This window comes from Rattus norvegicus, chromosome 10 (assembly GCF_021556685.1).
Source record: "Rattus norvegicus strain SHRSP/BbbUtx chromosome 10, alternate assembly SHRSP_T2T, whole genome shotgun sequence".
Lineage (NCBI taxonomy): Eukaryota > Metazoa > Chordata > Mammalia > Rodentia > Muridae > Rattus > Rattus norvegicus.
Genome location: NC_141543.1, coordinates 110,009,993 through 110,036,996, shown reverse-complemented (window position 1 = coordinate 110,036,996; position 27,004 = coordinate 110,009,993). Strand labels below are relative to the sequence as shown.

The 27,004-nt window shown below is 52.6% G+C and overlaps 1 protein-coding gene and 1 long non-coding RNA gene across 9 annotated transcripts; both read right to left on the bottom strand.

The window, feature by feature from the left end:
* On the bottom strand, positions 1-21,201 carry C1qtnf1 (C1q and TNF related 1). Of its 7 annotated transcripts, none has more exons than XM_087572550.1 (4): positions 20,499-21,013; positions 5,924-6,082; positions 3,163-3,302; positions 1-2,092 (listed from the first exon to the last, which is right to left on the bottom strand). In XM_087572550.1, the coding sequence occupies exons 2-4, from the start codon at positions 6,076-6,078 to the stop codon at positions 1,542-1,544; spliced, it is 846 nt and encodes a 281-aa protein (XP_087428676.1). In that variant the 5' UTR covers positions 6,079-6,082; positions 20,499-21,013; the 3' UTR covers positions 1-1,541.
* A 363-nt stretch (positions 21,202-21,564) lies between these two features.
* On the bottom strand, positions 21,565-26,265 carry LOC102548791 (uncharacterized). Of its 2 annotated transcripts, XR_015632317.1 has the most exons (5): positions 25,841-26,265; positions 25,442-25,519; positions 25,149-25,335; positions 24,940-25,061; positions 21,565-22,021 (listed from the first exon to the last, which is right to left on the bottom strand). It is a non-coding gene; the product is annotated as an uncharacterized LOC102548791 (long non-coding RNA). The 2 variants fall into 2 exon arrangements; XR_015632316.1 differs by lacking the exon at positions 25,841-26,265 and having other exon boundaries at positions 25,442-25,741.
* Positions 26,266-27,004: the final 739 nt, after the last annotated feature.

Sequence of the window (27,004 nt, the reverse complement as noted above, 5' to 3'; positions counted from 1 at the left end):
TTGCTGTGGATCTCCATGGTGAGTTTAATGTTTTCCGGAAAGAGCAAGGTAGAGCACAGGAGGCAGCAGCCTCTGCTGTAGGCGCGCCCACGGAAAGCGGCTTGGAGTGTCTGACCAGCAGAAGCCTCTTCGGAGGCGGCTTACGTACACACTGAGCTCCAGAAGGAGAAGGATCCTAACCAAGGGCCACCAGGAAGCAGCAAGCAAGGCCTAGTTGGCACAAAGCAGATATCCAGTGGCCCGGGCCCTGGGGATCAACCTGGGGTGAGATGGGAAATGAACACAGATTCTCTGCAATCAGAGAGTCAGCCCCGAGGCCATCCCTGAGTCTGAGCTGGCAGCGGGATATGAATTTCCTGTTTCCTCTTCTACCACTTAGGAAGATTTTTACACCTCCGCCCCCAGCTCTGGGACCCAAAGGAAGTCCCTATCACATGGCCATAGGCTGCGAGGCTGTGTCAGGGCTCGGCAGGTCTATCAGACTCACCAGCTCACATACCCACATGGGATGCTGAACTGGGAAGGAGCGGGACACAGGGCGGTGAGGGGCGGTTTGATGGCACCCAAAGCAGAGGCCTGGTCCTTCCGTGGTTAGTCCATCTGGAAGGAAGAACGGGGACCCGAGACCCCAACAGGCAAGAAAGCCCACCCGTCCTGCGCTCCAGAGTGGCTGGGGAAGTGTGGAGCAGAGCTGAGAGGTACTGGCACATAGTAGGAGCTTTATTTCTCATATAGAGAAAACCTGCAGGGGTCCCTGAGGTCCCCAGCCACTGTCAGGATCCTGTGAGTTGGAGCAAGCAGGATGCTGCCACCAGCCTAGAGTCAACCATAGAGGACACTTGCTGCCCTCCCCCAACCCTTTTGCTAGGGTGACTCTGAAAGACTGACAAGCCACTGGGGAAAGCTCTAGCATGTCAACAGAGCGCAGAAGTCCGTCCTGCTGTCCCCAGGAAAGCCCGGCCCGGAGCTAAGTCAGATGTGGTTTCCAAACTCACAAACTGCAGCTCCTCTGTAGCCATTCATGCTTTTTCTGTGCCTCAGTTTCCCCAGTACAAACACACACACCCCCACCCTCCTCTCTCCAAGCTGGCTGGAAAGCCAAAACTAACACACCAGCTTTCTTTCTCTTTTCTGCTTTACTTCGTCCCTAAGAAACCCACGACCTTTGCTTACTTGCGTCCAGGAATGAAAACACACAGGGGCTGTGCTCTGGAACACCCTGTGGCCACAGGACAACACAGCACAGGGTCGTCTAAGGCTGTGTACACAGGAGAAGCTGGAGGTCCCCCAATGTCCACACAGTCTCCCCGCCCAATGATCTCATCCATCGGCAGCCAGATCCGGGACCTTTGGGCTTCCCGGTGGCCAAGGGCATCTTGTCAAAAACCAAAACTGAGGAAGTCAAGGCCAAGGAAGCCGGGATGGAGGAGAGAGGTAACGGGGTCAGCCTGGGGCAGGACTCCAGTGTCCGTAGAATGCAGGGATAAGCCAGGTGACAGGCAAGGAGGTCAGAAGTCCGTGGAAGCTCCAAGGGGTGTCCGCTAGGGCTCGGAGGCCGGCTTGACCAGGTAGCCGCTGAAGGTGATGTAGGTGTCGAACTCGTCACTGAAGATGGCGTTCTCACGCTCGCCCTTGAAGAGGCGCACCCATACCTCATCCTGCTCTCGCAGCTCCAGCATCAGGCTCTGACTCTGCATGATGCTGCGGTCGCTCACCTGCGCGTACAGGATCACGACCTCCTCCTCGTTCTTCATGATGTGCAGGTAGGTCTCCTTCTGGTTCCACGTGTGCACGTTGAGGCTGAAGAAGTAGATGCCGGGCACGTAGCAGTAGAACTTCCCGGTGAACATGTTGAAGTGATTGTAGAGGTTCACAAACTCCGTGTCGAAGACCACAGGCTGGAAGTAGTCGTTACTGTGCAGAGCCTTCTTTCGGCCCACAGAGAAGGCTGCGTACTGGCTCTTGCAGTGGTCCCCAGGGGCTCCCATAGATCCCTTCTGCCCTTTGGGGCCAATGTGGCCCCTGGGACCCGTAGAACCTATTTTGCCATACTTCCCCTGCAGGCCTCGATCCCCTCGGTCTCCTTTCTCACCTAAGAGAGAACAAGAAGATGTGAGGTCCCAAGGGAGGTCAGCCTACAGCTCCTGGGCCGTGGTCTGACTACACATCCCAGCATCCTCTCTGGCGCCCCTCAGCAGGAGGCTCCTGGACCAGGAAGTGTCTGGCCTCTCTTGGGGTTGGGGATTTAGCTCAGTGGTAGAGCGCTTGCCTAGCAAGCGCAAGGCCCTGGGTTCGGTCCCCAGCTCCGAAAAAAAGAAAAAAAAAAAGGTGTCCGGCCTTTCACATCATTAGCGATAGATAACTTTTTCACGTATATCCAGAGGACACTTTCTCAGTTTCTTTCTGGAAAGTTCTGGCAAAGATCAAAGAGCATACGGGTTTGTCCACAAGCAGCAGGCTGCATGGCCAGGCCTGGGCTCACTCTGAGTAAATGGACTCAGTGGGAGCGGGGTGGGGTCCAGGTGGCAAGCATCCCTGGGGTTACATGAAGCTATCTGGAGAGACAGGCACCGCATTTGAGAGAAATAGCTTAGGTGTTGTGTCAAGAAAAAGAACTTAGAGGTCTGCACGTCCTGTGCAAACGGGGATGGGCAGAATCCCCGAGGCCTCTCTTTCTGTCTGTGTGGTGTGTGTGTGACATGTACCTATACACACCCTACAGGCACCTGGGGAGGCCAGAGAGGATGCGCGTGCCCTCTTTTCTCTCCCCCTCACTTTTTGGCGAACGTAAGCGCTCCTGCTGAACCTTACTGCTTCAGAAAGCCTGGCTCTAGAGTCTGCCTGCCCCGGCCCCTCCCCAAGCTGGTTACAGGGGTTACAGGCACAAATGGCTATACCTACCTTTTCCATGGGTGCTGGGGATTTGAACTCAGGTCCTCCTGATTTGCTCTTACCCACTGAGCCACCTCTAAAGTTCTGCTCATGGAACGGGGTTACAGCTCAAAAAACAAAATGTCTTCCGTCCCTCCAGATGACACCCACCTCTGCTCTATTATAGTGATCCTCTATTCTTCCCCAGCCCCACCCAGCAATGTCTCCCTCTCCATCTATAGAAAGCAGCCTCTGAGAACTGGCCCCCACACCATTTCTGAAGCCTCTCACCTTTTAGGATGGTGATGTTGATCTGGGGCGGAGGGATTGTCTGGTATACTGGAGGGTTGGAATCACAGCATCGATAGCACCGGGAAGTGGGGAGGCCCTCACGCAGGCTAGGGCTATACCTCTTGTGTGTTTCTTCAGGCCTGAGGGAATAAACCATCACAGAATCATGAAGTGTTGAAGTGTTTGTGGTAGGAGCTCTCTCCTGCTGCTGTAGACACAAGGCTTGCCTCACCTTGCTCCCCTTCCCCTAGAAATGCAAGCTCTGTTTAGCATAGGCATGGGGAGGAATTCTGAGATCCTGACTCAAACTGTAGACAATCACACACACACACACACACACACACACACACACACACACACACACCAGTTTTAATATATCCAAAGCAAATATAACACGAAAGCCAATGACCTCAGGCCTTAGATGGCAAAGCCACGCCTTCAGGACCTGGTCTTTCGGTGGTAAAGGACTGGTCTATGGATCTGGAACACATTTACCCTCAACTCACTGGTAAAGTCTCCATTCAATTCTTCTGCTACCTCTGGGCTACAGCTGCCTCTGGATGGGAATGGCTCTGCACTGCCACCTTATGGCCATGTGCAACATTGCACTTTGCTCTCCTCCCAGAGGCTCCACGGGACACAGAGGGGTCTAAGTAAGTCAGCCAGCCCTTCTCTGACCCTGATCCATTCTATCCCCAGACCATCTGGAACATGGACCCACACATGCCCTGAGTCCAACCATATGAAAACCCAGTTCCTGGAGAAAGACACTCACACCTCTCTCTCTTTCAGGAGCCTTCTGCCCACATGACCTCTCCTCCATATCCAGCAAGTCCTGGAGAGTCAATCTCTACCCTAAGCACCCCCAGGACCACCCTGGGACCTTACTATCTCTAATGCACCATGCGGACAGCGGTCCTAGAGTTTGTCTCTCTAGCAGCTATGCATTCTCTGATAGTTCCCTCCATAGTTCCTTGAATACAAACCTCTCCTGTAGGATTCACTACTCCCCACAGAATGAAGGCTGCATGAGAGGAGTTTTCCTCACACTCAGCTGCCTCAGGCTCAGGCTTAAAACTTCCTATACACAGAGCCTTGTGCAGGCCTCTTGTTTGAAGTCCCTACAAAATATCTCCCATAGCCTTGGGTCTGTATACCACTGAGGGTCACAGACATGGAGGCAAGTCCGGGGACCCAGTTCCCACCACCCCAAACCAAACTCCCGTCCTGCTCTACCCGCCTACCTCAGCCTACAGCACTCTGCCTTTTTCTCCCACACCCAGGAGGACCCTGGCACAGCGTTGTGGATGCAGTTGTCTCTGGAGCCTGTAATGTATTTTGTGTGTGTATGTCTTCCCTGTGGCCGTGGGGTTTCTAGAAACCAAGGTCTGTCCTCCATATGCCTTTCTAGGACCCAGAAGATGACCTGATTGACAGCAGCTACTTAATGCTTGCTGAATGAAAATAGAGGAGAGGAAGAAGAAACAAAGGGTTTGGGGTCCTTGGCCCTAAATTCTGTCTGGAAGCTTGAGTGTTAAATTGTGCTGATGAGCAGGAAACCCCAAGTTAGCATGGAGCCTTGTGCAGGCCTCTCATTTGAAGACCCTACAAAATGTCTCCCACAGTCCTAGGTCTGTAGACCACCGAGGGTCACACACATGAAGGCGAGGGACTGACATCCTCTCAAGTCCTTTATAACCTTTTAAGGGAAGCTGATACCTGGTCTGCGGATCCATCCTCACCAGCTTGGTCCTAGTAAGAGACGAGGAATTAGACAGACTGACTCCCCAAAAGGTAGACAGATAGGGAGAGGGGCCACAATAAAGGTGTTGAATTTCCAAGATGGCTTCTTCCTCTCCCTCCAGACTTGAGACAAAAGCCTGGCAGCTTAAAACAAAGGCTTTTGTAGGCTTGGTATCCCAACCAGGCTTCAGTTTTCAGACCCGCTCAATAAGCTCAAAGCCAGATCAGGACACGAAACCCTACAGTTACAAGCCGGTCGGCCATCCCAGTCCTTGGGAAGAGAGTGGAATTTTTTTTGGCTTTCCAGGTTCCCCCTCTGCTTTGCATGGGGTCTTTTCTTTATGTGTTTGCTGCATGTGTGTGTGTTTCCTCCTCCACCCCCAACAAACACCTTTCTTCAGCTGTTGCTGCTGTTTGTAGCATTTGAGACTTCTCTGGGGCCACTTGCTTGAGATTGTTCTCGGGTGTTGTTATTGTTGTTTGTATGGTTTTTTTTTTTTTTGTATGTTTTGTTTTGCTCTTTTTTTTTAAGTTCTTTAACTGGCAGAGAAAATGAACCACAGCAAGTCCTCTAGGCTGTATCATTGTTTTATAGATGAGTACATTGCTTGAGGCCTCTTGTCCCTGCCTCCTGCCTGCATGCACTCCCAGAGTCCTGGTACTTATTCTTGGGAGGCCGAGCTAAGGGCAAAGGCAGAGTGGGGGCCCTCCATGACAGAGATGTAAAGTTCCTGTAGACCCAGCTGCCCTGGCGTTGCGATGGGACTAGACTGCCATCCTCGGAATCAGACAAGACGCTCAAGTCACTGACCTCCAGGGTCGGCCTCCTTAGGACCTCCTCTCAGCCTCATCTTTGCCTTTTGAAACTTGAAGCAACCACATCTGGAGCCCCCAAACCTCACAGACTTGACCCGGAACCCCCCAAACCTCACAGACTTGACCCGGAGCCCCCCGAAACCTCACAGACTTGACCGGTCAGATCGAGAGCCCCTGCTGCTGTGCTACCTCAGTCCCTCACCTTGTCACATGATCCAGGGGAGATGTCAGCTCCTCTGTCTCTTCCCACTCCTGTTGTTCCTCCTGAACTCGTGGCACAAGGCTCAGGACCGGGCCCCAGGTGACAGCCAGCAGCAGGCAGCATCCCAGCATGAATCCCTGTCCACGGGAGCCCATCTTCCTGCCAAAATACAAGCAGAGGGCATGGGTTTAGGAAGGGACTCTGCAGAGAAACAGTCAACAGTGAGAGCTGTCTGTGCTCAGCCACACATGCACGCACGCACACACACACACACACACACACGCACGCACGCACGCACGCACGCACATATGCATACTCACATGCACACGCACACACACACACGCACATATGCACATGCACATGCACACGCACACACACTCACTCACACCCCACAACATGAGCTGCTGAATCACCGAGCACAGGGTCATCTGCACCAGCCTCTCAGGAAAAGAGATCCCATCACCTGCTGACTCCTGACAATGAGTCAAACCAATCCCGAGTGAGTGTGGGGCAACTGGCATCAGCTGTTTTTTGTCACCAGGGGGCGCCGAGCGAGTATTCGTTTGAGCTTAATTTAGGACTCATAATCCATACAACTCAATCCAGTTTCTCAGCCCCTCAGGAGAGAACCCTTCTCTTCCAATATGGAGACTGTCCTCCAAGCCCCTCCCTCCCTGATCCCAGTGTTCCCCTACCACTTCTCTGCCCAATCTTCCTGTCATCTCTAAGCTCCTGGAGTAGGGCAAGCAAAGCCTGCCCCTCTTTCCTTATGGCTACACACCTCAGTCTATGGTCCAGCCTTTGGCTTCTCACATCTAGGATTCCTCTTAAGCTTCGGCTTCTCGTTCGGCTGACCAGACCAGGGCCTCCGGGCTCTGTGTTTTCAACACACCCCAGTGCTGCCAAGGGTCTGCTGATAGTGCTCTGCATGCCACCTCCCAGCCACACCCCCAAACCTGGGCACCTGCCCGCAGCCCTGCATTCCTGCTCCCTAGCCAGGAGCACCTCCGTCCTGTTTGGACTGATAAGCAGTTAACAGGGCCTGCAGCGGCACCAGGGCCCCGGCTGAGATTCTGTACATCCTTCCAATTAATTTCCCGGGCCCATGAGGTAGGGGTAGATATGAGAACATGTCCTCATTAATCACTTCTATTCCGTCCAGGCCAATCTTTCTGGGAGACAATATTCATTCATTAGTATGCCGTCTGTAAACGAGTACAGAGGGGGTTGGGATGATCTCTCCATGGTTGAGCGCTAGCCTGGCAGGCACAAAGACGTGAGTTCCGCTCCTAGAATCCACGTACTAAATAAGAATAAGTAAAAGCCAGGTCTGGCGGCCTGAGTTTACAGTCCCAGGATCATGAAATCAGAGACAAGCAGAGAGATGCCAGGGTTCACTGGCCAGCCAGACTTGCTTCGGTTGGTGAGCCCCAAGCCAATGGGAGACCAGTCTCAGAGAGCAAGGCAGATGGCACCCGAGGGAAAACTGAGTTTGTTCTTTGGCCTCTACACACTCTCATGTCTACTCACAGAAGTGCTCCTGTACACATCTGAACGTGCACAGCACACATATGCACATGTACACACATGTGCATAGCACACCCATGCACATGTACCACACACACATGCATAGCCTGCACACACACAGCACACACATATACAATATGCACATGCACAGCACATACATACACAGCATGCACATGCACTGCACACATATGCCCAGCACAGCACACACATGCACATGCACAGCACACACATGCACAGCATACATATGCACCACACACATGCGCAGCACACACATATACAGCATGCACATGCATTGCACATACATGCCCAGCATAGCATATACCTGCACATGCACTGCACACACATGCACATACATGCCCAGCATAGCATACACCTGCACATGCACTGCACACACATGCACAGCATGCACATGCACAGCACACATATACACGCACAGCACACACATACACAGCACACACATGTACAGCACACGTGAACACACATGCACACGCACAGCATACACGTGCACAGCAAACATGCACAGCACACACATACACAGCACACACATACACAGCACACTCATACACAACACATACACAGCACACTCATACACAACACATGCACAGCACACACAATGAGAAGACAGGGAGGGAACTGCTGGCTTGGGGCCTACTCCTAAGTGTCTGGCTGCACTGGAGCAAGGACAAGCTCAACTCAGATGAACCAGCCCAAATGGCCCAACCAAGACCCACTTCATGCTGTGCGCTGTCATGCTCTCCCAGACGCCTCCCCAACCCTGACCTGGGAAAACCTCCTGGTAGTTCTATGTATCAGGTGTCTCCAGCCCTGGAGACTTTTGCTTGGCCCTTGAGACTCTCCCGGTCAGACATGGATGTCCCTGGCCCAGCCAAGTTGTACCCTGGACTTCACTAGTACTCAACAAATATTTATCCAGCTAAGTTCCCTTGATCTGTTTATTTCTCTATTTCCATATTTCCTGTTTTCCCCTGGTACCTTCATAATTAGTCTCCTGCCCCCTGTAAGTGTTAGACTTGCATCTGGAAAAGGGAAATTTTCCTTTCTTTAAACTTGGGTCTGTTTGGGTTTGGTTTTTTTCATTTTTCTGTCTCACTGTGTAGCCCAGGTTGGCTTCAAACTCTTGATCCTCCTGCCTCAGGTTCCTAAGTGCTGGCAGTGTAGGTATGAACCACCATACTAGGTTTAAATTTGGTTTTCTATAAATCTGAATATATATGTGTGTATATGTGTGTATACATATACACATTTATACTACATATATCTATATCTATATCTATCTATCTATCTATCTATCTATCTATCTATCTATCTATCCATGTATGTTTTGAGGCCATTTGAATGAAAGCTGACATAAGGCTAACTTTGGCTGCCCTTCCTCATGGGTTCTTGGTCTTGACTTTGCTGACATCTGAAGCTGACTGTCCCGTCCCCTCAGTTTGGACCCTTTCCTGTACATCTAAAGGTGCTTTGTGGGATCCCAGCCTCTACCCACATCTTGTTAACATCTTCCTCGGTTTGTAACAAACAACAACTTCAGACACTGCCCTATGTCCACACAGGGGCACAATCACCCCCAGCCAGGAACCAGTGCTATGGCCACCATGCAAGGGTTGATGTGTCTCTTTCCCATCCAGAAAAGGAGATTTTAAACATGTTTGTCAGAAAACGGGGTGCCCAGAGCTGGGCTAGGAATGTGACACGATGGGGTAACAGCCCTTAAGCTTTTACAGTAAGTTGGGCAGTAAGGTGGGCAGTCCCTTTCCCCCTCCCCCACCACACACACACACACACACAGAGGCTCTTTTGCAGTTTCAAGTCAAGGCTGAGATACTCCCCTCTCCATACCGTCTTAACAGTCGCTTAACCAAACCCTACGGCCAAGTCAGCCCCATCACATAGGATTCTTGCAGTCACTTTTGAAAAAAACCAGTATTGCCCAACACCTAACCAAAGTTGGTCACAGACCACCTCTCCGTTCCTAGCCCAGAGGGGTCTCCCTGCAAAGGGAGATGCTTCCCTGCAGTGAGGCTCCACACAGGAAGAGGTCCAGAGAAGGGTAGGACATCCTAACCAAGGGGTGACAACCCACCCCACCTCCACTCCACCCCCGCCCTATCCCTGCAGTCTGTACTCACCCTCCTTAGATCTCAAACAAAAGGCTGAGTGCCTGTTTAACATTTCAAAGCAGACCTAGCCGAGATTCTCCCAGCATCCCTCTGGGCTACCTTTTCCCCCAGCTCCCCCTTCCCTATAGAATCCAACCAGTTTGGTTGCTTGGTCTTTTCATCCACTCTCCTGGACAGTCCCTTGGCCCAGGCTGCCCCTCTTGGTCGGTAGCTGCTCTCCAGCCCCTCCCCCCTCTCCTCAGTGGCTCAGGGTCATGTCCACTCTGTATTCTCCCAGATGTCCCTGCCTCGGGCTTTTATCTACAATAAACTTTCTCCTCCACCACACGTAGGTAGGAACAGCCATGTCTTTTTGTCTCTCTGGCTTGTGTGGCAGTAGCAGTCACAGAGGACAACCCCAGCGTGAGCCATCCTTGTTCTCTGTTGAGGAGAGCTGATTCCACGGGAAACTGTTATCCTATTTCTTCCTCCGAGTCCCACAGACGGAGCCCAGCATCCTTCCTCAGCCCGCCCCGCCCGCTTCCACCCAACCTTCATCCCAGAAAGCAGGAATCCCCCCCTTTGCAAGAGAAGACAGAGGAGCAACTCACAGAGCCTGGAGAAGGGCGTGGCACGTGAGAGAACTTCCTGGCCGGGACTTTCTGTCCCTTCCTAGACTTCATGGGTCCTTTACAGAAACAGTATTCATCCACAAGCTCAGTTCCCTTACATTCCTTTCAAGTCTGTCCTATTGTCTCTGGCGGGTCTGTGCCTCTGTGGAGCAAGGCCTCCTGGTGTGTGGGGACCCTGGCCTCCTGGTGTGTGAGGCTGCCTGAGTGGGTTTGGCCTCGGTATCCTCCCTTCTTCCCCCCCAGCTCAGTGCCATTGACAAAAGCACTTTGTAAACACTGTTTTCTTCTGTGATCCTCACAGGGTAAGCAGCAGTTCAGAGAGGCAAGAGGCCTGTAATCTCCTCGAATAGCCAGGAGCCTTGGAAGGAGAGCTGGAGCCCGCCCTCTCAGCTGGCAGTTTAACACAGGCATGGCTTATGGAATGCTCTGAGATTGGCCTGGCATTGTGCAAGAGCTGGGGGTGGGGAGTGGGGGGGTGATTCAGCCATAAATTAATCATAGTCCCTATCTCGGGCACAATCCGTACAGTCCAGGGAGAAAAACAAACCGACACTCGAGGTTGAATGAAGACTGATGAGCATCCTAGACCTTGTGCCCTCACAGTGGCCGTTGTGGTATTGAAATCGAGTAAAGCAAGACAAGAGCCAAGCACGAAGCAGCGCGGGGCACCTGCCTGTCATCCTAGGGTGCACTAGGAGGAGACAGAGAGCCGGACTCTACCTCCCAACACTGAGAGGACTCCTGGCCACCACGCTGCCATTTACAAGGTTCCAGGGACCAAACTCTTGTCTTTATGCTTTTTAACAAGAGCACTTTACCAAATGGGCTACTGCCCCTGCCCGAACATCTCAAAACTAGGACTAGTCAGGCTTTCTTGGTGAGACTATCTCAAGATGGCTTGGGATTTAGATCCCGTGGTGGAGCGCTTAGCTAACATGTATGAGATACTGAGTTCTATTCATCATCATCATCATCATCATCATCATCATCATCATCATCATAACAATAAAGTCAAGATTCTGCTCCCCAGGTGACAGTTGCCAGTCACCTCCCGGGCTCCGGACACTTGCGTGCATGGCGCTATTGCTGCCATATTGGGAAGTACATTACAGAACATGTCTGGCATGGCTGCCAGTTCCAAGGGGGAACTCTGTTCTAGATTAAAATGAGGCCAGCGGGGGAGGAAGCAGGAGCCATGAACAAACAACCTGAAATCTGGGAGTCATTTAGATTCCTTCCTCCCTGTATCCGGCACATCCAACCCACCAGCAGCCCTCCTTCGGAGCCTCGAAAGTCGTTCGTCCTTCCTGCCGCTGGCCCCACCAGATGCTTTCCAGGGGCTCTGGCTGCCTCCCAGACAAGGCAGGCAAGCATCTCTGTCCAGCTTTGCCGGGGCTTGGACCCTACCCTAAAGTTTCACACTCAGGACTCAGGAAGCCCGGCAGAAGAGGGCACTGGGTCCCAGCACCCTGCACCTTAAGACTGGATCCAACTGCACTGCACTTGTGGCTCCAGGCTCCTGGCCACACTGAGCATAGATAGCACAGAACTCGGCTTGTTTGAGCACATCATGGACACCGCCCACTGTTACTGCTCTTCCCAGGCATGTGTCTGTCCGCCATTGCCTCCAAAGTCCTCTCAAATACCGGGAACCCAGGGATTTGCTCAGTCTCCGCTCGACACTGGGTGGAATCGATTTCAACCACAGAGCACAGGAGTCAGCCAAGGGGGAGACCATGCAGCGTTGAGGTGCGATGTCCTCATTGCTCTCCTACTGTGTGACATACATCAACTCCTAGTCCTTGCTTCTCCATTTATCCCTCGCACACCGGAACTTGGGATGAGCAAGAGGGCGGTAGAGGGACTTCCACTTGCTTCATGAGCCATGTCCACGCCTTTCTGCAGAAGCCTCTTCAGTACATGATTTCCTTGCTGGGACCCTGTGGGCCATCCTGCTCTGAGACTCTTCCCCCAGCTGCTTAAGGGAGACGGCGAGGGAGCGGGGACTCCTTTCGGGGAATGGGCTCGCATGTGTTCCAGGGCCTGGATATCTTTTCCTGTTCCTGTCTTGGAGAAGGGGGCTGGGGGAGCTTACTTTTTAAGGCTTGGAGTTTCCTCTGAAGCCTACGAATGGGGAAGATGCCTTCCTCCAGGACAGCCAGCTTGCGAGCAAAGGACTCTGGCTCTGGATGGATGTGAGGTCTTGTTTGGGGCAAAACCATGAGAGGGAAGATGAGGAGTTCCCCCATCCTAAAGCATCTCCCCACTCTGCACCCATTCAGTCCTGACAGAAACCAGGCTCAGACTTCCTAGACCCTGCCCTGAGGTTGAAAGGCCTCCAGCCTAGAGGTACCTGACCAGCCCAGCCTGCAAAACTCTGCATCCTCCAGAGAACAAAGATCTCTAGTAGAGCAGGTGTCCTTAGGTCACCTCCCAGCTGAGCTCACTCTGGCTGGAAGCTTTAAGAACCATCTGAGAGAAAAGAGGCCCCAGGGGCTTGTGCCAGGGCCTCACTCTGCAGGTGGCCTGGCCCACTGCCCATTTCTTTGGCACCAGGAATGACGCTGCCCTGGGGGCTGACCACTCCCAGGACCCAGTAAGGAAAGAACCTGGACTCCACCGTGCCCAGCCCTCTGCAAGCAGTACAACTGGCCTTTGTCTGGTTAGCGCAAGCCCTAGCCTTTCACAGGAACCGCCCAAGGATGCTCTGCAAGCGGGAACATTACCCTCTAACACACAGCTGCTGGGTCAGCAATATGACTTGCTCGGCACCTGTCAATCTTGCTGCTACTGTCCATTCCAGCCCAGGCTGCTCACGCCACACTCACCACCGGGCAGAACCACGTTCTTTGCAATGTCCCGAGTGCCTTAGTAATTTACTTTGTTGTTTTGTTTTGAGAAAAGGTTTTCATTCTGTAACCCACTGACTATGTAGACTCAGTCTACATAGGTGACCCTCCTACCGCAGCCCTCCTGAACGCTCTGATTACAGGCATAAGACCACGCCCAGTGTGAGTATGTTAAACTGTCTACTTGTTGGGTCTGGAGAGATTGGCCAGCAGTTAGGAGGACTTCCTGTTCTTCCAGAGATCCAAGGTCAGTTTCCAGTACAACCCCTGTAACTTCCGTCTCGTAGGATCCGGCTCTCTCTTTTGGTCCAAGGATACCCACACACATGTAGCATACACATATGTAAGAATAAAAATAAGTCTTAAAAGACCTGCGAGTTTCGGCCACTCTTTCTTCTGTACCAGGCTCTGGTCTATTTTGTCTATTGGGTTCCCCCTTCCTTATAGAAGGAAGAAAGAAAGAAAAAAGGAAGAAAGGAAGGGAGGGAGGGAAGAAGGGAGAAAGAGAGGAAGAAAGGGAGGGAGGGAGATAGGCTCTTACGATATTGCCCAGGTTAGCCTTGAATTGTTCTGTAGCCCAGGTTGGCCTTGAATTGTTATGTAGCCCAGGTTGGCCTTGAACTCATCATCATCCTGTTTTGGCTCCCCAATGCTGAACTCACAGGCTTCTGCCAGTCCTCCCATGGATCTACCCTTCTTGCTCTCCCCCCAAAAAAGCCGCTTTCCAAGGCTGCTTCAACTCTTAGCTCCTTTCACTCCAAACCCTTCCTGCCCGTCACAGCTTCAACTGATACTACCCCAACCCCATCCTCACCCAGTAGTGGTGCCGAGGTCCAAGTCTGCGCTGTGCAACACGCCAGCCACACGGGGCTGTTTCAATTAGCTAAGACTAAACACAATAAAACTTCAGGTCAGATGGCAGATGCTTTCACACTTCTCACCAGACTGGGCGGCCTGGCTGCCTGGGCTTTTCTTGACTATGCCCTTAGCATCCGTGTCCCCAGATGTCTGCTTCGTGACCCTGGCCTGCCTTGCCATGAGACCCTTGTACCCCCCACCCCAGTTACCTCATCCCCTCCTCCTATTCCCCCAATCCACACTATTTTCTTCCCCTAGGGCTAGCAGCTGGGTGAAAGACATCACCGTGGAAGCTGCAAATACCCAGGCCTTTCATACACCTTCCACATCTAAGCCAAGCTCCCAAAGGTCTCTCATGTTCTGCACCAAGTCCTTGCCAGATGGCCCAAGGTCTCCCTGCCTACCACCAGCTGGTCTCCCGGATGCCACAACTTTAAAATAGGAGCAAGCCTCTTGACTTCAAGGATATTTAGTGACCAGAAAGGAAGTGTTTAAATCCTGAGTGTCAACGTGAACCTCCCCTCCCCCATCACTCAGCTACCTGCAGCTGTTCTGGGTCTTTAGATGGATGACCCCCTTAACAGCCTCCCCCCACCCATAGCCGTGTCTTCAGAACCAGCCTGGCCCCCTACCTGATGTCACTGCCCCTCCCTCAGCATCTAGTCCTGATCTGGTGTATCTCTGTGTGTGTGTGTGTGTGTTCGTGTGTCATATATAGAGGGCACCAAATCCCTTGGGCTAGAGTTATAGCTGCTTGTGAGCCAACCCAGTGTGGGTGCTGGGAGCACAGCTTGCATCCTCCTCAAGGTCAGCAACCACTTTGCCATTGAAGCCTCTCCCCACCCTACCCCCCACGATGTGGCATTTTTACTGCAGTCTATCCCAAGTGCAAAGCCATCACCTATCTTCTAAGTGTTCAGACGAGGCAAGAGTCATGAGTGAGACCCAAGTGCAATCGAAGGTGGCCTGAATCTCGCTGGAGTCTGGAGCTAGCCTCTCCCAAATCCTCCCCTTTTCCTCACCCAGAAAGCTTCTAAGACTCTGATTCCGCACCAAGGTTACGAACCCCAGAGGCCACCGGGGAGACAGATCAGATGAATGGCAGTAATCAGTTGGGCGGAAAACGAAGACCACGCTTGTTGATCAGAGGCAAACTCAACCCCCCGGGAAGTATGGGCCGCACTGATCAGAAAAGCTTGCTTCAGTCTAAAGGAGGAGGAAGGAAAGACGAAGGGGGAACCTACGGGGGTCGGGGGGGGGGGTCGGGGAGCACAGATCCACCAGCAGCAGCAATTAGTGCCAAAGGATACATTATTTATGGGCTCAGAAGTTTCTAGAACCACGAGGAGAGAAAATGCAGTTACAAGTGTGGCGTCCCCACCCACAGCAGCGACCCTGAAGCCCACTCACCCAGCCGCTCCCAATAGCCACCACGTGGGGGCGGGGCTGGGAGCAACACTGCTGCACGCTCTTACCTGGGCTTCTCCGGGGGTTTTCCTCTTTCCGCCTACAACAATCCCATCTCTTCCCTCGCAGTAAGTACACATTATTTTCCACTTAGAAAAGACAAAATAAGCCCCGCCCTGGGGACCAAGAGAGCCTTTTGTTTATTCCAGGGAAGTTGGCTATGCATAGGAAAGCTGACAGGCAAGGGGGAGGGAGGAATTGTGAAGCATTCGTGGCTCACGTGGAGCTGCTGAGAAACACATCATCCTCCTGCTGAAGCCTGACATCCCACATCCTTTCGCTCCTTCGTGAACATTTGTTTATGAATGCCTGCAACACACCCCGGGCAGGGCAGTGGGCTGATGTTAGCAGCATCTAGGGCAGGAAGATGCCGACCTTCCCTTGGGCATTGGCCGCTCCCACACTTTGGGCTCTGGTTTGGGGCGCCCACCTGATTGACTTCCTTAGTGACATCTGGAACACCCGCAGGCATCCGTGAGAAAACAGTCGGTCATCATTTACCCAGCAGAGGACTGCTGAGCACCTCCTACAGGGTGCCAGGCACAGTATGGGCACCAGGACCCCTCACTGTCTTCCCTGGCTCAATGTTCAAAAATCTCTGCGTGCCGGCAGAGTCATCAAGGAAGATCAAAGACAGAAGGGCTGTGTGGTATTCAAGGCCAGCCTGGTCGGGGGAGGGGGAGTACACTGGGTTCCGGGCCAGCCTCACAAACATAGGGAGAATCTGCTGTTGATGACAACAACAAGGAAAGCCAGTGTGTACTCTGAATTACAAGGCCCAGAAGCCACATCCCAGTGGTCAGCCGGAAGGAGTGGTGTGAAGAAACCTTACTTACTGAGGGAAGGGCTAAATGTTCCCTTCCCATTCCTTGGGATGTCAGGAGTCAATTATGTACTTTTTTTTTTCTTTTTTCTTTTTTTTTCGGAGCTGGGGACTGAACCCAGGGCCTTGCGCTCGCTAGGCAAGCGCTCTACCACTGAGCTAAATCCCCAACCCCAGGAGTCAATTATGAATGGACAGCGCCAGAGGATCCACTCTGGAAGTGTGAAGACTGAAGGAGACCACAGGGTAGAGGAGGCTTGGGTTCTAACCTAGGCAGCCCCCCAACAGCCTCCGAGGCTCTAGCCTAGTCTGTCTCTGTCTCTGTGTCTGTCTCTGTCTATCTCTGTCTCTGTGTCTCTCTGTGTCTCTGTCTCTGTCTCTGTGTCTGTCTCTGTCTGTCTCTGTGTCTCTCTGTGTCTCTGTCTCTGTGTCTCTGTGTCTCTGTCTCTGTCTCTCTCACAACACACACACACACACACACACACACACACACACACACACTCACTCAATAGCCTCTAGGACTTGAGTCTAGACACTTCTCCAGCGCCTCCACCGGCACAGCAGCCCCCTCCCCCAGCAGCTGGTCAAGTGTCCTGTAGACGCTTCACGCCCTATACCTCCTTTTCATAAGTGGCTCTCCATAGGGCCCCAGGCCCAAGGAGGGAGATGCTATGTATATCAAAAGATTCCATAGCTCCATGATACTGGAAACCTTCCAGATCCCCCCATCTTCCACAAGAACTCAGCCATCAGAACCCAGCTCTGTATCCTGGTAAAAACGAAGATATTCCAAACAGACACGCGGCCCCTAGACTGTTGTAACAACGGACTCCGTGAAATTGAGATTCCCACCCCCACCCCAGGTGTCTCCCACTAGGAGACGGAAGTCATGATGGGTCAGCCATGCGAGCTGACCTTGCCCGCCACGCCTTGGCCAGTACAGCTTAGCTCTGCACACTTAGCCTCTGTTTACATCTGAACCTCATGTTAGGACCCCAGAGACAGACTCAGAGGCCACTGGGCCTCTTTCATTTGTTCTTCCTAATGTGGCCGTGCTGATAAACCTGTCTGTTTCCGTAATTGGTCTATTGGGGACGGTGGCTGAACATAGCTTGCTGAAGCTCTCAGGAGCTCAGGCTCTGGTGCTAACGACCCAGCAACAACCCCTGTGCAGGAAGAGCCAGCCCCAGTAATGTAAGGGAGGAAGTTGCAGTCCTAGCCTAGCTTCTGGCCTGCATCTGCCTTAGGCCCACCCATGGTTGGCAGCTCCCCCAGGGGGATCTTCTCTTTCCCTGGTACCCAGGGCAACAGGCAGCTGGTAACCAGATGCCCCATGGTGTGGGGAGGAGCTGCAGTCCCAGGATGTGAGGCTCTCTACCACATGTGGCCACAGCAGCCAGAAGTATGTCTGGTTCAGCCCTGGGCACCAGGAGCTTGGCTTCTCTGCACCATTCTCCTCTATTGGCTCCTCCCTCATCCTCGATGCCTGGGCTTCGGCTCTCTGCCTGCTGGCTGTCTCCTGGTCAACTGTCTCATTTCAAGGGAAATTCCTACCTTGGCCAGAAAGATGGTGAGACACAAAGGCCTAGTCAGTGAATGGAGTACCAGTGGTGTGCCTGGGAAGGGGCCAAAGGAGGTGGCTATAGATACACAAAGTCCTCTGAAGCAGGCTGGGGATGCCCAGTGGTCACTGGTGATAGGGGAATCAAAGCCCCTGCCTCTGCCTAGTGAGGGCAGGGAAGGTATCTCACCGGCTAGTATGGAAAGAGCTACTGCTGGCCGCACCAACATCACACCATGGCTTTTTTTTTTTTTTTTTTTTTGTTCTTTTTTTCGGAGCTGGGGATCGAACCCAGGGCCTTGTGCTTCCTAGGCAAGCGCTCTACCACTGAGCTAAATCCCCAACCCCACACCATGGCTTTTTAACCAGGGCTCTGCCACACAGTGCCCTTCCAGGTTCAGAAACCTCACCCTGCCCAGGGATCCGGCATATCCCTTCCTGCCTGAGGAGGAGAGAAAGAGGAACCACTTCTTAAGGCCTCCAAGACTGCAGTCACCCATCAGTGGTCCTGCCAGGGCAAGACTCAGGGCAGGTCCCTGAGAACCAGATCCAGTGCCAGAGCTAGTCCCAGAGCCAGCACCAGCGCCAGAGCCAGTATCAGAGCCAGTGCCAGAGCCAGAGCCAGTGCCAGAGCCAGAGGGTCTGTGGGGCTCACTGGCTTCCAGCAAACTGCTCTCTAGAGAAGCCAAAATGTCTCTTGCACCTCGTGAATGAGTCAGGGAAGTGGCCGGGTCCTGTCCAGACAGCCACTGTGACAGGTCACTTGACATTAGTGGAAGACAGGTTTTCAGTGACTACATCGGGAGAAAATAACAGTCCCTAGGAGCCACCACCCGTGTTCCGGTGTTTCTGGGTCCTTCAAGGCCAGAGCCCAGGCCCTTCTCTCCAGAGAGAGTGGTGGTCAATCAGAGGCTGCATCCTCCAGTGGACATCGACCTGCCCTCCTGGCTTCAGATTGTCACTCAGCCTCACCTAAACCCTAGAGCCTCAGCCACCCTCAGCCCTAGTAACTATGACCCACCAAAGGGCCTGACCCCCGTGGGTAAGAAACAGTGAGTGAGGGTTTCCCAAGTGAACCCAAAGTTTCTACGAAATTCTTTTCATCTTTGTTTTGATGGGTGAAGTTCAATGCCAGAATACTTGGTTTATGAGTCATGCTAATTATGGGGGGGGGGTGCAGAGGGGCGGGCACCAGGAAGAATAACAGAAAGGAGTGTGTTCAGAAAAAAAATTAATGCTGTGCTGGTTGCTCCGAATAGGGAGGTTACAGCCGGGAATTAGCAGTGAGCTGCCCCCTCCCTCCAGGACAGGACAGCGGGTAGGGCCTGCCCCCTCCTGGGGTTGGGGAGGAGGTCCTGGGCCCCAACCTCTGAACACCTCTTTTGAATTCTTGGCAGGTGGGCGAGCAGGGGGTGTGCACGTGTGAGTTTCTAGGAAGTAAAATGGGACAGTTAAAAGCTCATTGTCGGGGGTTGGGGATTTAGCTCAATGGTAGAGCACTTGCCTAGCAAGCGCAAGGCCCTGGGTTCGGTCCCCAGCTCCGGAAAAAAAAGAATAAAAACAAAACCAAACCAAAACTCACTGTCTCCTTGCCTGGGCAGAGAATCCAAGTTGAGTTGGGAGGGGGAAGACACCATTTAGCTGGGATACTTCCTGGTAGGGTGTAGGGCCCGGGGGCAGGTCTTTAGACAGAGAGCTATGAGACAGGCAGAGCAGCAGGACAGCGAAGCAGCAGTGAGGATCCCATGTTCTCAACCCTCTGCTTCCCTCTGCAGGTTTCCCTCCGCTCTAGTGAGAACTGGAGGGGTCTGGTAGAGACTAAACAGTTCCTCCCACAAGGCCAGCTCCCGTGCAGGCAGCACACAGTCGGTGCACTATAAAAAGCAGAGCCCGGCAGTTTCTAAGGAGGTCACTTGCTCCCAGGGGAATCCCAATGACATTTCTCAGTTTTTCTTTTTCAGTTGTTGTTTTTCTTTTCATTTGGTTACTTTGAAACAGCATCTCACTCTACAGTGCCGGCTGTCGGCCGTCCGCTGGACCCATCTGGCTCAGGATGGCTCAGACTAGCTTCAGCCTTCCTGCCTCACAGCCCTGAGCCAATACACTTGGTGAAAATCAAAGTTGGTGGTATTTGGTTGTTGCTGTTTCCAGTACTGGAGATGCAACCCCTGGCCTTTCACACGGTAGGCACTACACGCCCTGCTTCTGAACCATGTCCCGAACCCTGTTGTCAAAGCTGGAGAAGCACGTTCTGTGGTCTCTATTCCAAGAAACAGGGAACCGGCAGAAAGGAATCGGAGCGGCAGCTTCCCCAACCCCACCCTCTGAGAGACAAGGGCGGAGCCTGGAGTAACTGTGGTTGGGAGGAGGCTCCCTAGCTTTCCGGGGCAGGGAGCTGCCTGGGTGGGTGCAGGGATAGAGAGGGCGAGACTCAGGTTAACTGGTAACTCAGGTAACGTCTACACCCGCAGAGATGTCCAGACTTTCGAGTCTAGGTGGACACAGGCTGAGCAAAGGTCCTGGGGCATCTTAGAGACTGCAGCCCTAGCCCTACTCTTAGCACCACAGGCAGTCCCTTTAAGTCCCAGGAAGGTCCGTGGAGAAGGGATATTTGTTTTTTCCTGCCCAAGCTGGATGCCCTCCAGGAACAGCGAGGCTGTTAGAAGAAGGGGCCAAAGTCCACACTTCCTGTTCAGTGTTGGGGCTCCAGCTGACCACTGATAGATGGGACATACCTGGATCCTAGCTGTCCCAGGTGATACGACAGGGCATGGGGTGGCAGGAGCCGGGAAAAGAGATATGCTCTTTCTCTTTCCACACTCTCTAAAGAGCATCGGGGTGAAAGAGAGACACCCCCACAAAACAGCGGAAGAATGTGCAGTTGGTCTTGTCTGCATCCTATCCTCCTCCAAAGAGCCCGCCCCCTGCACGTTCCAGGGAGCCCCAACAGGCTGCCTCCTTACACAGCCAGTCCGGGCGCGGGGGGGGGGGTGTTAGCAAGAATAACTCAATGCTGTCCCCCAAACTTCTGCTCTGTCTGCTCCTTTGCCATGAGCTCCCCGTCACATCTCACTCCAGAGAAAGATCCCGCTCAGCCATGCCACCCAGATGAAGCCACGAAGACAGAGCTTCAGAGGCATCGAGTCCTTCCCGGTCTGTCCAATGTCCAGGCCACCTACCTCCTTCCAGCTGAGCCGGCTGTGCCAATCGAATCCTCCCGCCTCTCAGGGCTCTCGAGAAGTGGTCTCTTAAAGCATCTCCCAGGGGCTGAGCCTTTTTCTAGGCTAGGTCAGAGGGGAAGCACAGACGTGTCAAAGCTGAGAGAGAAAGCCCTAGGGAGAAAAAAGTCCCCCCCCGGGGGGGGCTTTAGGGGGAGGAAAGGGTGTGGGAAGTGCAAGCCACAGCAGTCCCAACACCTTTATCTCCTCAGCTGCCTCCAAGGTCTCTTTGGCCAGAAGCGGAAACGTGGTTTCTTTCAAAAGTAGAGGAAGAGAGGAGGAAAGAGGGACCAATACAAAGCGCCAACCCCAGCCAGATGTGAGCTCCGGAGGAGACTAGAACGCTCCTAGTGCTTTCTATCCAAACAGCAGCCGCCAAGGATTAACTGTGTGTATGCCCGCTGGCTGGCTGGCTGGCTGGCGGGCTGGCTGGCTCTCCCTACTTCTTGGACGCCCTGGGGAGCTGGCGCAGGGTGGAGGGAATAGAAGTGGACGCTTCTGTTTATCTAGAGGTCTTTCCAGATGTGGAGGTGACTATGAGCCCAGGACGAGGATACCCCACGGAGGACAGAGAACTGCAAAATAGGGCTGAGACTCTTTATTGGTGGTAGACGCGTTGACTTAGGTGTGTGGGCAACCCTGAGTCCCAGCAGCGGTCCCATCTGAGACACTTTCCATCTGGGCTACTTGTACTCCAGGGATGGATGATATTCATAATCCTTTTGTAACAAGGCATCAGGTTGTGTGTTCGTGCAACTATGTATTGAAAGGGGATCGCTCAATTGATCAGGTCAGTCAGAGTCTAGAGAACCTTGTGAGGCAAAGGTGAATGGGTAGCTTTGGAAGATCCAGGTCCTCCAGTGAAGCCCTAGAGTGTGGTGCTGGGCAGCTCTGCTCAGAACGTTTCTTAATTCTACATACATGCCCTCCTGAGTCTCCTCCTGTGGGAATCCTGTCCCAGGCTTCTCCAGAACAGTCCCTCCTCTTCTCCATCCCCAAACACTGAGTCAGATAGCTTGCTCTGGAATCTTATCACAACTCTGAAAGAGAGAGGATCTGAACTGAACGGAGAAATGAAACTGCCCTGGTGACATCAGGCTCTGAAAGCACCTTCTCCCCTTCCCCCTCCCCCCCTCCTCCTTTTCCCTCTCCCTCTCCCTCTCCCTCTCCCCCTCCTTCTCCCTCTCCCTCTCCTTTTCCTTCTCCCTCTCCCTCCCCCTCTCTGCCTCCTTCTCCCTTCCCTCTCCCTTTCTCTCTCCCCCTCTCTCTACCCGCTTTTTCCTCTTTACCCCTTCGTCTTCCCTCCTTTTCTCCCTCCCTTTCCCCCTCCCTCTTCTCTTCCCTTCTTCCCTCGCTCCTTCCCTCTCTCATTCCCACCATTCCTCCCCCTCCCATCCCTCCTTTTCTCCCTCCCTTCCCCTCCCTCTTCCCTTCCCCTTCCTCCCCCTTCCCTCTCTCCTTCCCACCATTTCTCCCCCTCCCACCCCTCCTTTCCCCCCTCCTCTCTCTTGGCAGGAGGAGATGCTGGTTTGGGATATCCCAGGCAAAACAAACAGACTGAACTTTTCTACTCTTTGCTGTGCCAGCATAAAAAGGCCAACAAATTGAAGGGGGAAGGCAGGGGTGCAAGCCAGTGCCTCCCGTCATCCCCTCCCAAGGCTGGGCATAGAGAGGCAGAGGGCAAATCTCAGAATGGGACAGAAGGAGAAGAGGGCAGATTTGACGTCAGACAGAAGCCTGTGAATTCCCATAGGCTTCTCCAGAAATTCCAAATCCAAGTGCCAGTTCATGAGAAGGAGAGACGTTATTGGCCCTCTAGTACCCCGGCAGAGCACTTAAGGACGCCTGTCGAGAATAAGCAGATGTGCTCCAACCAGAGATGTGACCTGCCCTGGCCTAGCAGCCCTGAGGAGAGTTCCTATTTCTTGGCACATATCTTAGGCAGAGCGAAATTGCATTCTTGGTTATCTATATAGGAAAACACAAGGATAAACTTCTCCTCATTCCTGTAAGGGACACGAAGCTTCCCACCCAGCATGTGGACCCAGCCTGTCCCCTGTCTCTCTGTTCCTAACATTAACAAGCAGCAGAAGGGGGGGGGGCTTAATTTCCCCTAGGATGCTGCAGGGGCAACAGAGAGTCTTGGAAGCCTTGTGAGGGAAGAATGTAGCATTTCTCCATGTCATGGCGCCACCCAGAAGACTTGGCTTACTGAAAACCTGGCTCAAAGCAGGACAGCAGGATTCATAAAGCTGGGCATGTAGCTCAGGAGAGGGACACACACACACACACACACACACACACACACACACACACACACACACACACGATGGGTTTAGTGGTAGAGTTTGGAAAGGCAGCACTCTTTTTTTTTTTTTTTTTTTCGGAGCTGGGGACCGAACCCAGGGCCTTGCGCTTCCTAGGCAAGCGCTCTACCACTGAGCTAAATCCCCAACCCGAAAGGCAGCACTCTTTAATGTTGATGTTGAGATGCCAACCTGGAGGTCAAAAGCAGAAGAAAGGTTTAGAGACCCACCAGATGATGGCCAACTCCACAGCTGGCTCATTCCACTGGGAGGTTTCACATCTACCCAACTGGTTTCTTGACTCCTTATTGATAAAGTGAAGATAGGTTAGGTGTCTCTAATCTGGAGTCAACTGGGGCAGATGGACTCAGAATGAGATGGAGATTTCTCAAAAAGCAGCTAACCCAGGGGAACCCGAGCAGCCCTAACTGTTCTTCGGAGAAATAAATGAAGGTCAAGCAGTGGCAAGACAGCTCAAGATACAGCTCGATACATTGTATCAAGTTTATGTCAAACTTAGGAGAGACCAAGACTCCGGTGGTTTTGTATTTGGGAGATGTGGGGTTGGTTCGTTTGCTTGTTTTTCAGCTTGTGGTTTCCTTTTTCAGTGGCATGTATTAACCAGGTATGCTAGTGCACGCCTTTAATTCCAGCCCTTGAGAGGCAGAGGTAGATGGAACTCTGTGAGTTTGAGGTCAACCTTGTCTGTATAGCAAGTTCAAGGCCACCCAGAGATACATATTGAGACACTGTAAATAATCAAACAGAATTACTTATTTTTGTGTGTGGCCAGAGAGTGTGCGTGTGTACATGTGTGTTCCAGTACATGTTCATGAATGTAATCATGGATGTAGAGGTCGGAGGAAAACCTTGGATCTTGGTGCACAGAATCTCACTGTTCTGGGACCAATCAAGTAAACAAGGCTGGCTGACCAGCAAGTCCTAACTCTCTGTCTGTGTCCACCTTCCCAGCACTTGGATTATTAACTTGTTACCATACTTTTTTAAAAGCATGATTTCTGGGATGGAAGTTGAGTCCTGATGCTTGCAAGGAAAGCACTTTAAGGATTAAGCCATCTCCCCATTCTTCTTTCTGGTTTTTCCTCTGTGGCAGAGCCTCCCTCAGTAACCAAGGCTGGCTCTCAGCTAATACCAGTCCTTCTGACCCACCCTCCCAACTGCTGGGGTTAGATATGTGTACCACCATATCTGTCATGTTTTGGGAATTTTGGAGAAGGAATCATGACCTGAAGCTTCTCACATGACTAATAAAAAGGTTGACGTAGGCAGGACATGTTAGAATGTCCATGATAAGTACCAGTATTCTAAGTATAACCTCCCTCTTTCCAGACTCTTAGGCTGAGCCCCCACATCTCCCAAGAGACTTAAAGGGGATGTGTTTATTTTATTTGAGGTACAGACTAGGAGAGGAGAAGTATGGTACTAAATACAGCAAAGGGAGCCTCGGGCTTCCCATGGTTCCCAAGTCAGAAGACTCGGGCGACGTGGGGAATTCTTTTTTTTTTTTTTTTTTCCCGGAGCTGAGGAGACGTGGGGAATTCTAAGGGATGGGAACAGAGATGGAGGGTCTGGGGAGTGTCATCACAACCCACCACCCCAGTCTAAAAGGCAAACAAGCAAAGAGGACTCACAAGGCCAGGTTGCAAAGGCCAACCCGTGCCAGTATGACAGAAGAAAGAAAGTGTGTCACCGAGCTGGACACTTTGTCAGGCGCCTGAAGTCCTTTGTCCTCAATTTCATTCCTGCTTTGAAACTGTAAGAAAGACAGGAAATTTAGCAAGACAGGGACTGCTTTGCAGAATTCCCCGTCTCCCCCCACCCCCATCCCTTCCACAAGCACCCTAAGCAACCAGAACCCAAGTGCTTTCCACACAGCGAAAGCTATCCCTCCAGGGCTAAGGCAAGGGTCATGGAGAGAAGCACATCAACAGCTAACAAATGAAGCCCAAGATGACGCAGAGCCTAGGTCAGCAGAGCCTGGGTCAGCAGAGCCTGGGTCAGCGGAGCGTGGGTCAGAGGTCATCATCCTGAGAACATGGGACAGATGTCAAGACCAAGCACCCCTCCAGGGTCTCCCTGTCAAGTTCCAAAACGAGCTACGTTTACCCTTAATTCCCTAGCCATTGCACCTACTCAAGGGAGCCTGGGCTAAGCATCAAAGACTTCCTCCATATTCCCAAGTGGCTCTCTCTCATCAGACCACAGTAGCTCCTGGGAGAGGAACACGAGAGTCAGTGGAGCATCCCCTGCAGCCTACCATGGGGAGCATGCCCTGTGCCCCGACATACTGTCGCGCTTATTTATTTGTCTATTTTTGTGTACATATGTGTGCAAGTGTGTATGTGGTGTTATCTGTTTGGTGTTTTTTCCATTTGTGTTTGTGAGCATTGTCGGGTGTGTGTGTGTGTGTGTGTGTGTGTGTGTGTGTGTGTGGTGTGTGTGTCCAGATGGGTAGGGGCTGGAGATGGGTGTTGGTCACTCTTCACCTATTACCTTTGAGACCTCAATCTCAGATGCCCCCCCCTGAGGCACCTCCCCAGTCCATTTGACAATTCGTTCCTCCTCCCTGGTCAATTCATTCCTGCGGCTGTTCTCTGGTTGTTGGAAAGGGCCGTGGGGCCAGGGCTTCTGTAGGGTGACATTGAGTTCCCGAGGAGCGCAGCATGTCATTAGCAGCTCCATGACTTCTCCCACTGGGGCCCTAACATTCTGCCAAGCCAGCTATTCTCGTCCCGTCTGTCCAGCCATCCCACAGGCAAAGGCTGGCTTTGCAAACTTTTGAATTCCATTCTGAAGGGTAGCTCGACAGGCAGGCTTCCATGGGTGGTGCTCCACTGCCAAGAGGAGGACGAGGGAACCGCTCAGAGATCCTCAGAAGTTGCTGAAATGGGAAAGGAAACCTGGCATCCAGACCAGTCCTGGCCCCTGGCCCGTGCTCATGGCTCCTGTCTGGCGCCGCCTGTATTCTGGGAGGCCCCGTCAGGTGGAGCTCAGGATCAGCAGCTGAAAGAAGACAAGAGTAAGGTCTGCACACTCGCGCCGTGGCCGTTCACGTGCCTCTTGACTTTTATTCAGCCATTTAACCTCCCCGTGCCTCAGTTTCTCTATCACTACTGGCTCCCCCCGTTTTGGTAAACCATGTCAATTAACACTGAGGCACAGAATGAACCTGATGGAGTATCTTTCCTGATAAATAAAGTGACATCGCCCCCTGGTGGAAGGCACAGTCCTGAGCACTGAACTACGGGGACCTGTGAGAGATTGAAAGAAGGGATGGCTGGGGTGAAGAAACGTTATACAGAGCCACAGGAACTAAAATAGTCTGAAAGGAGGTGTAGGAAGCCCTGATTAAGTGGAGCCCTAAGTGGAGGCTCACGGTTAACATGGACATGGCTGTCAAGAACACCAAGGCCCAGGCACATCCTGACGTCCAAGCGCAGTGATTGATTAGTGCTTACAGAAACTAGCAGCCGCTGCTTCCTCCCACAGAGACCGCTGGCCTACAGACTCCTCCCACAAAGACTGTTGGCCTACAGACTCCTCCCACAGAGACTGCTGACCTACAGACTCCTCCCACAGAGACCGCTGGCCTACAGACTCCTCCCACAGAGACTCAGAAACATACTCCTGTGCTGTACATTAACAAACACACTTGAGGTCCAGGGTTGATGTAGTTATCGGTTCCATTCCATCAGA

Coding starts and splice junctions, on each gene's coding strand:
- C1qtnf1 (XM_087572550.1), bottom strand. CDS start 6,078: ATGGGCTCCCGTGGACAGGGATTCATGCTGGGATGCTGCCTGCTGCTG. Junction 3,303..5,923: donor CCCCTGGATCATGTGACAAG/GTGAGGGACTGA, acceptor TTATTCCCTCAG/GCCTGAAGAAACACACAAGA. Junction 2,093..3,162: donor CAACATCACCATCCTAAAAG/GTGAGAGGCTTC, acceptor GTTCTCTCTTAG/GTGAGAAAGGAGACCGAGGG.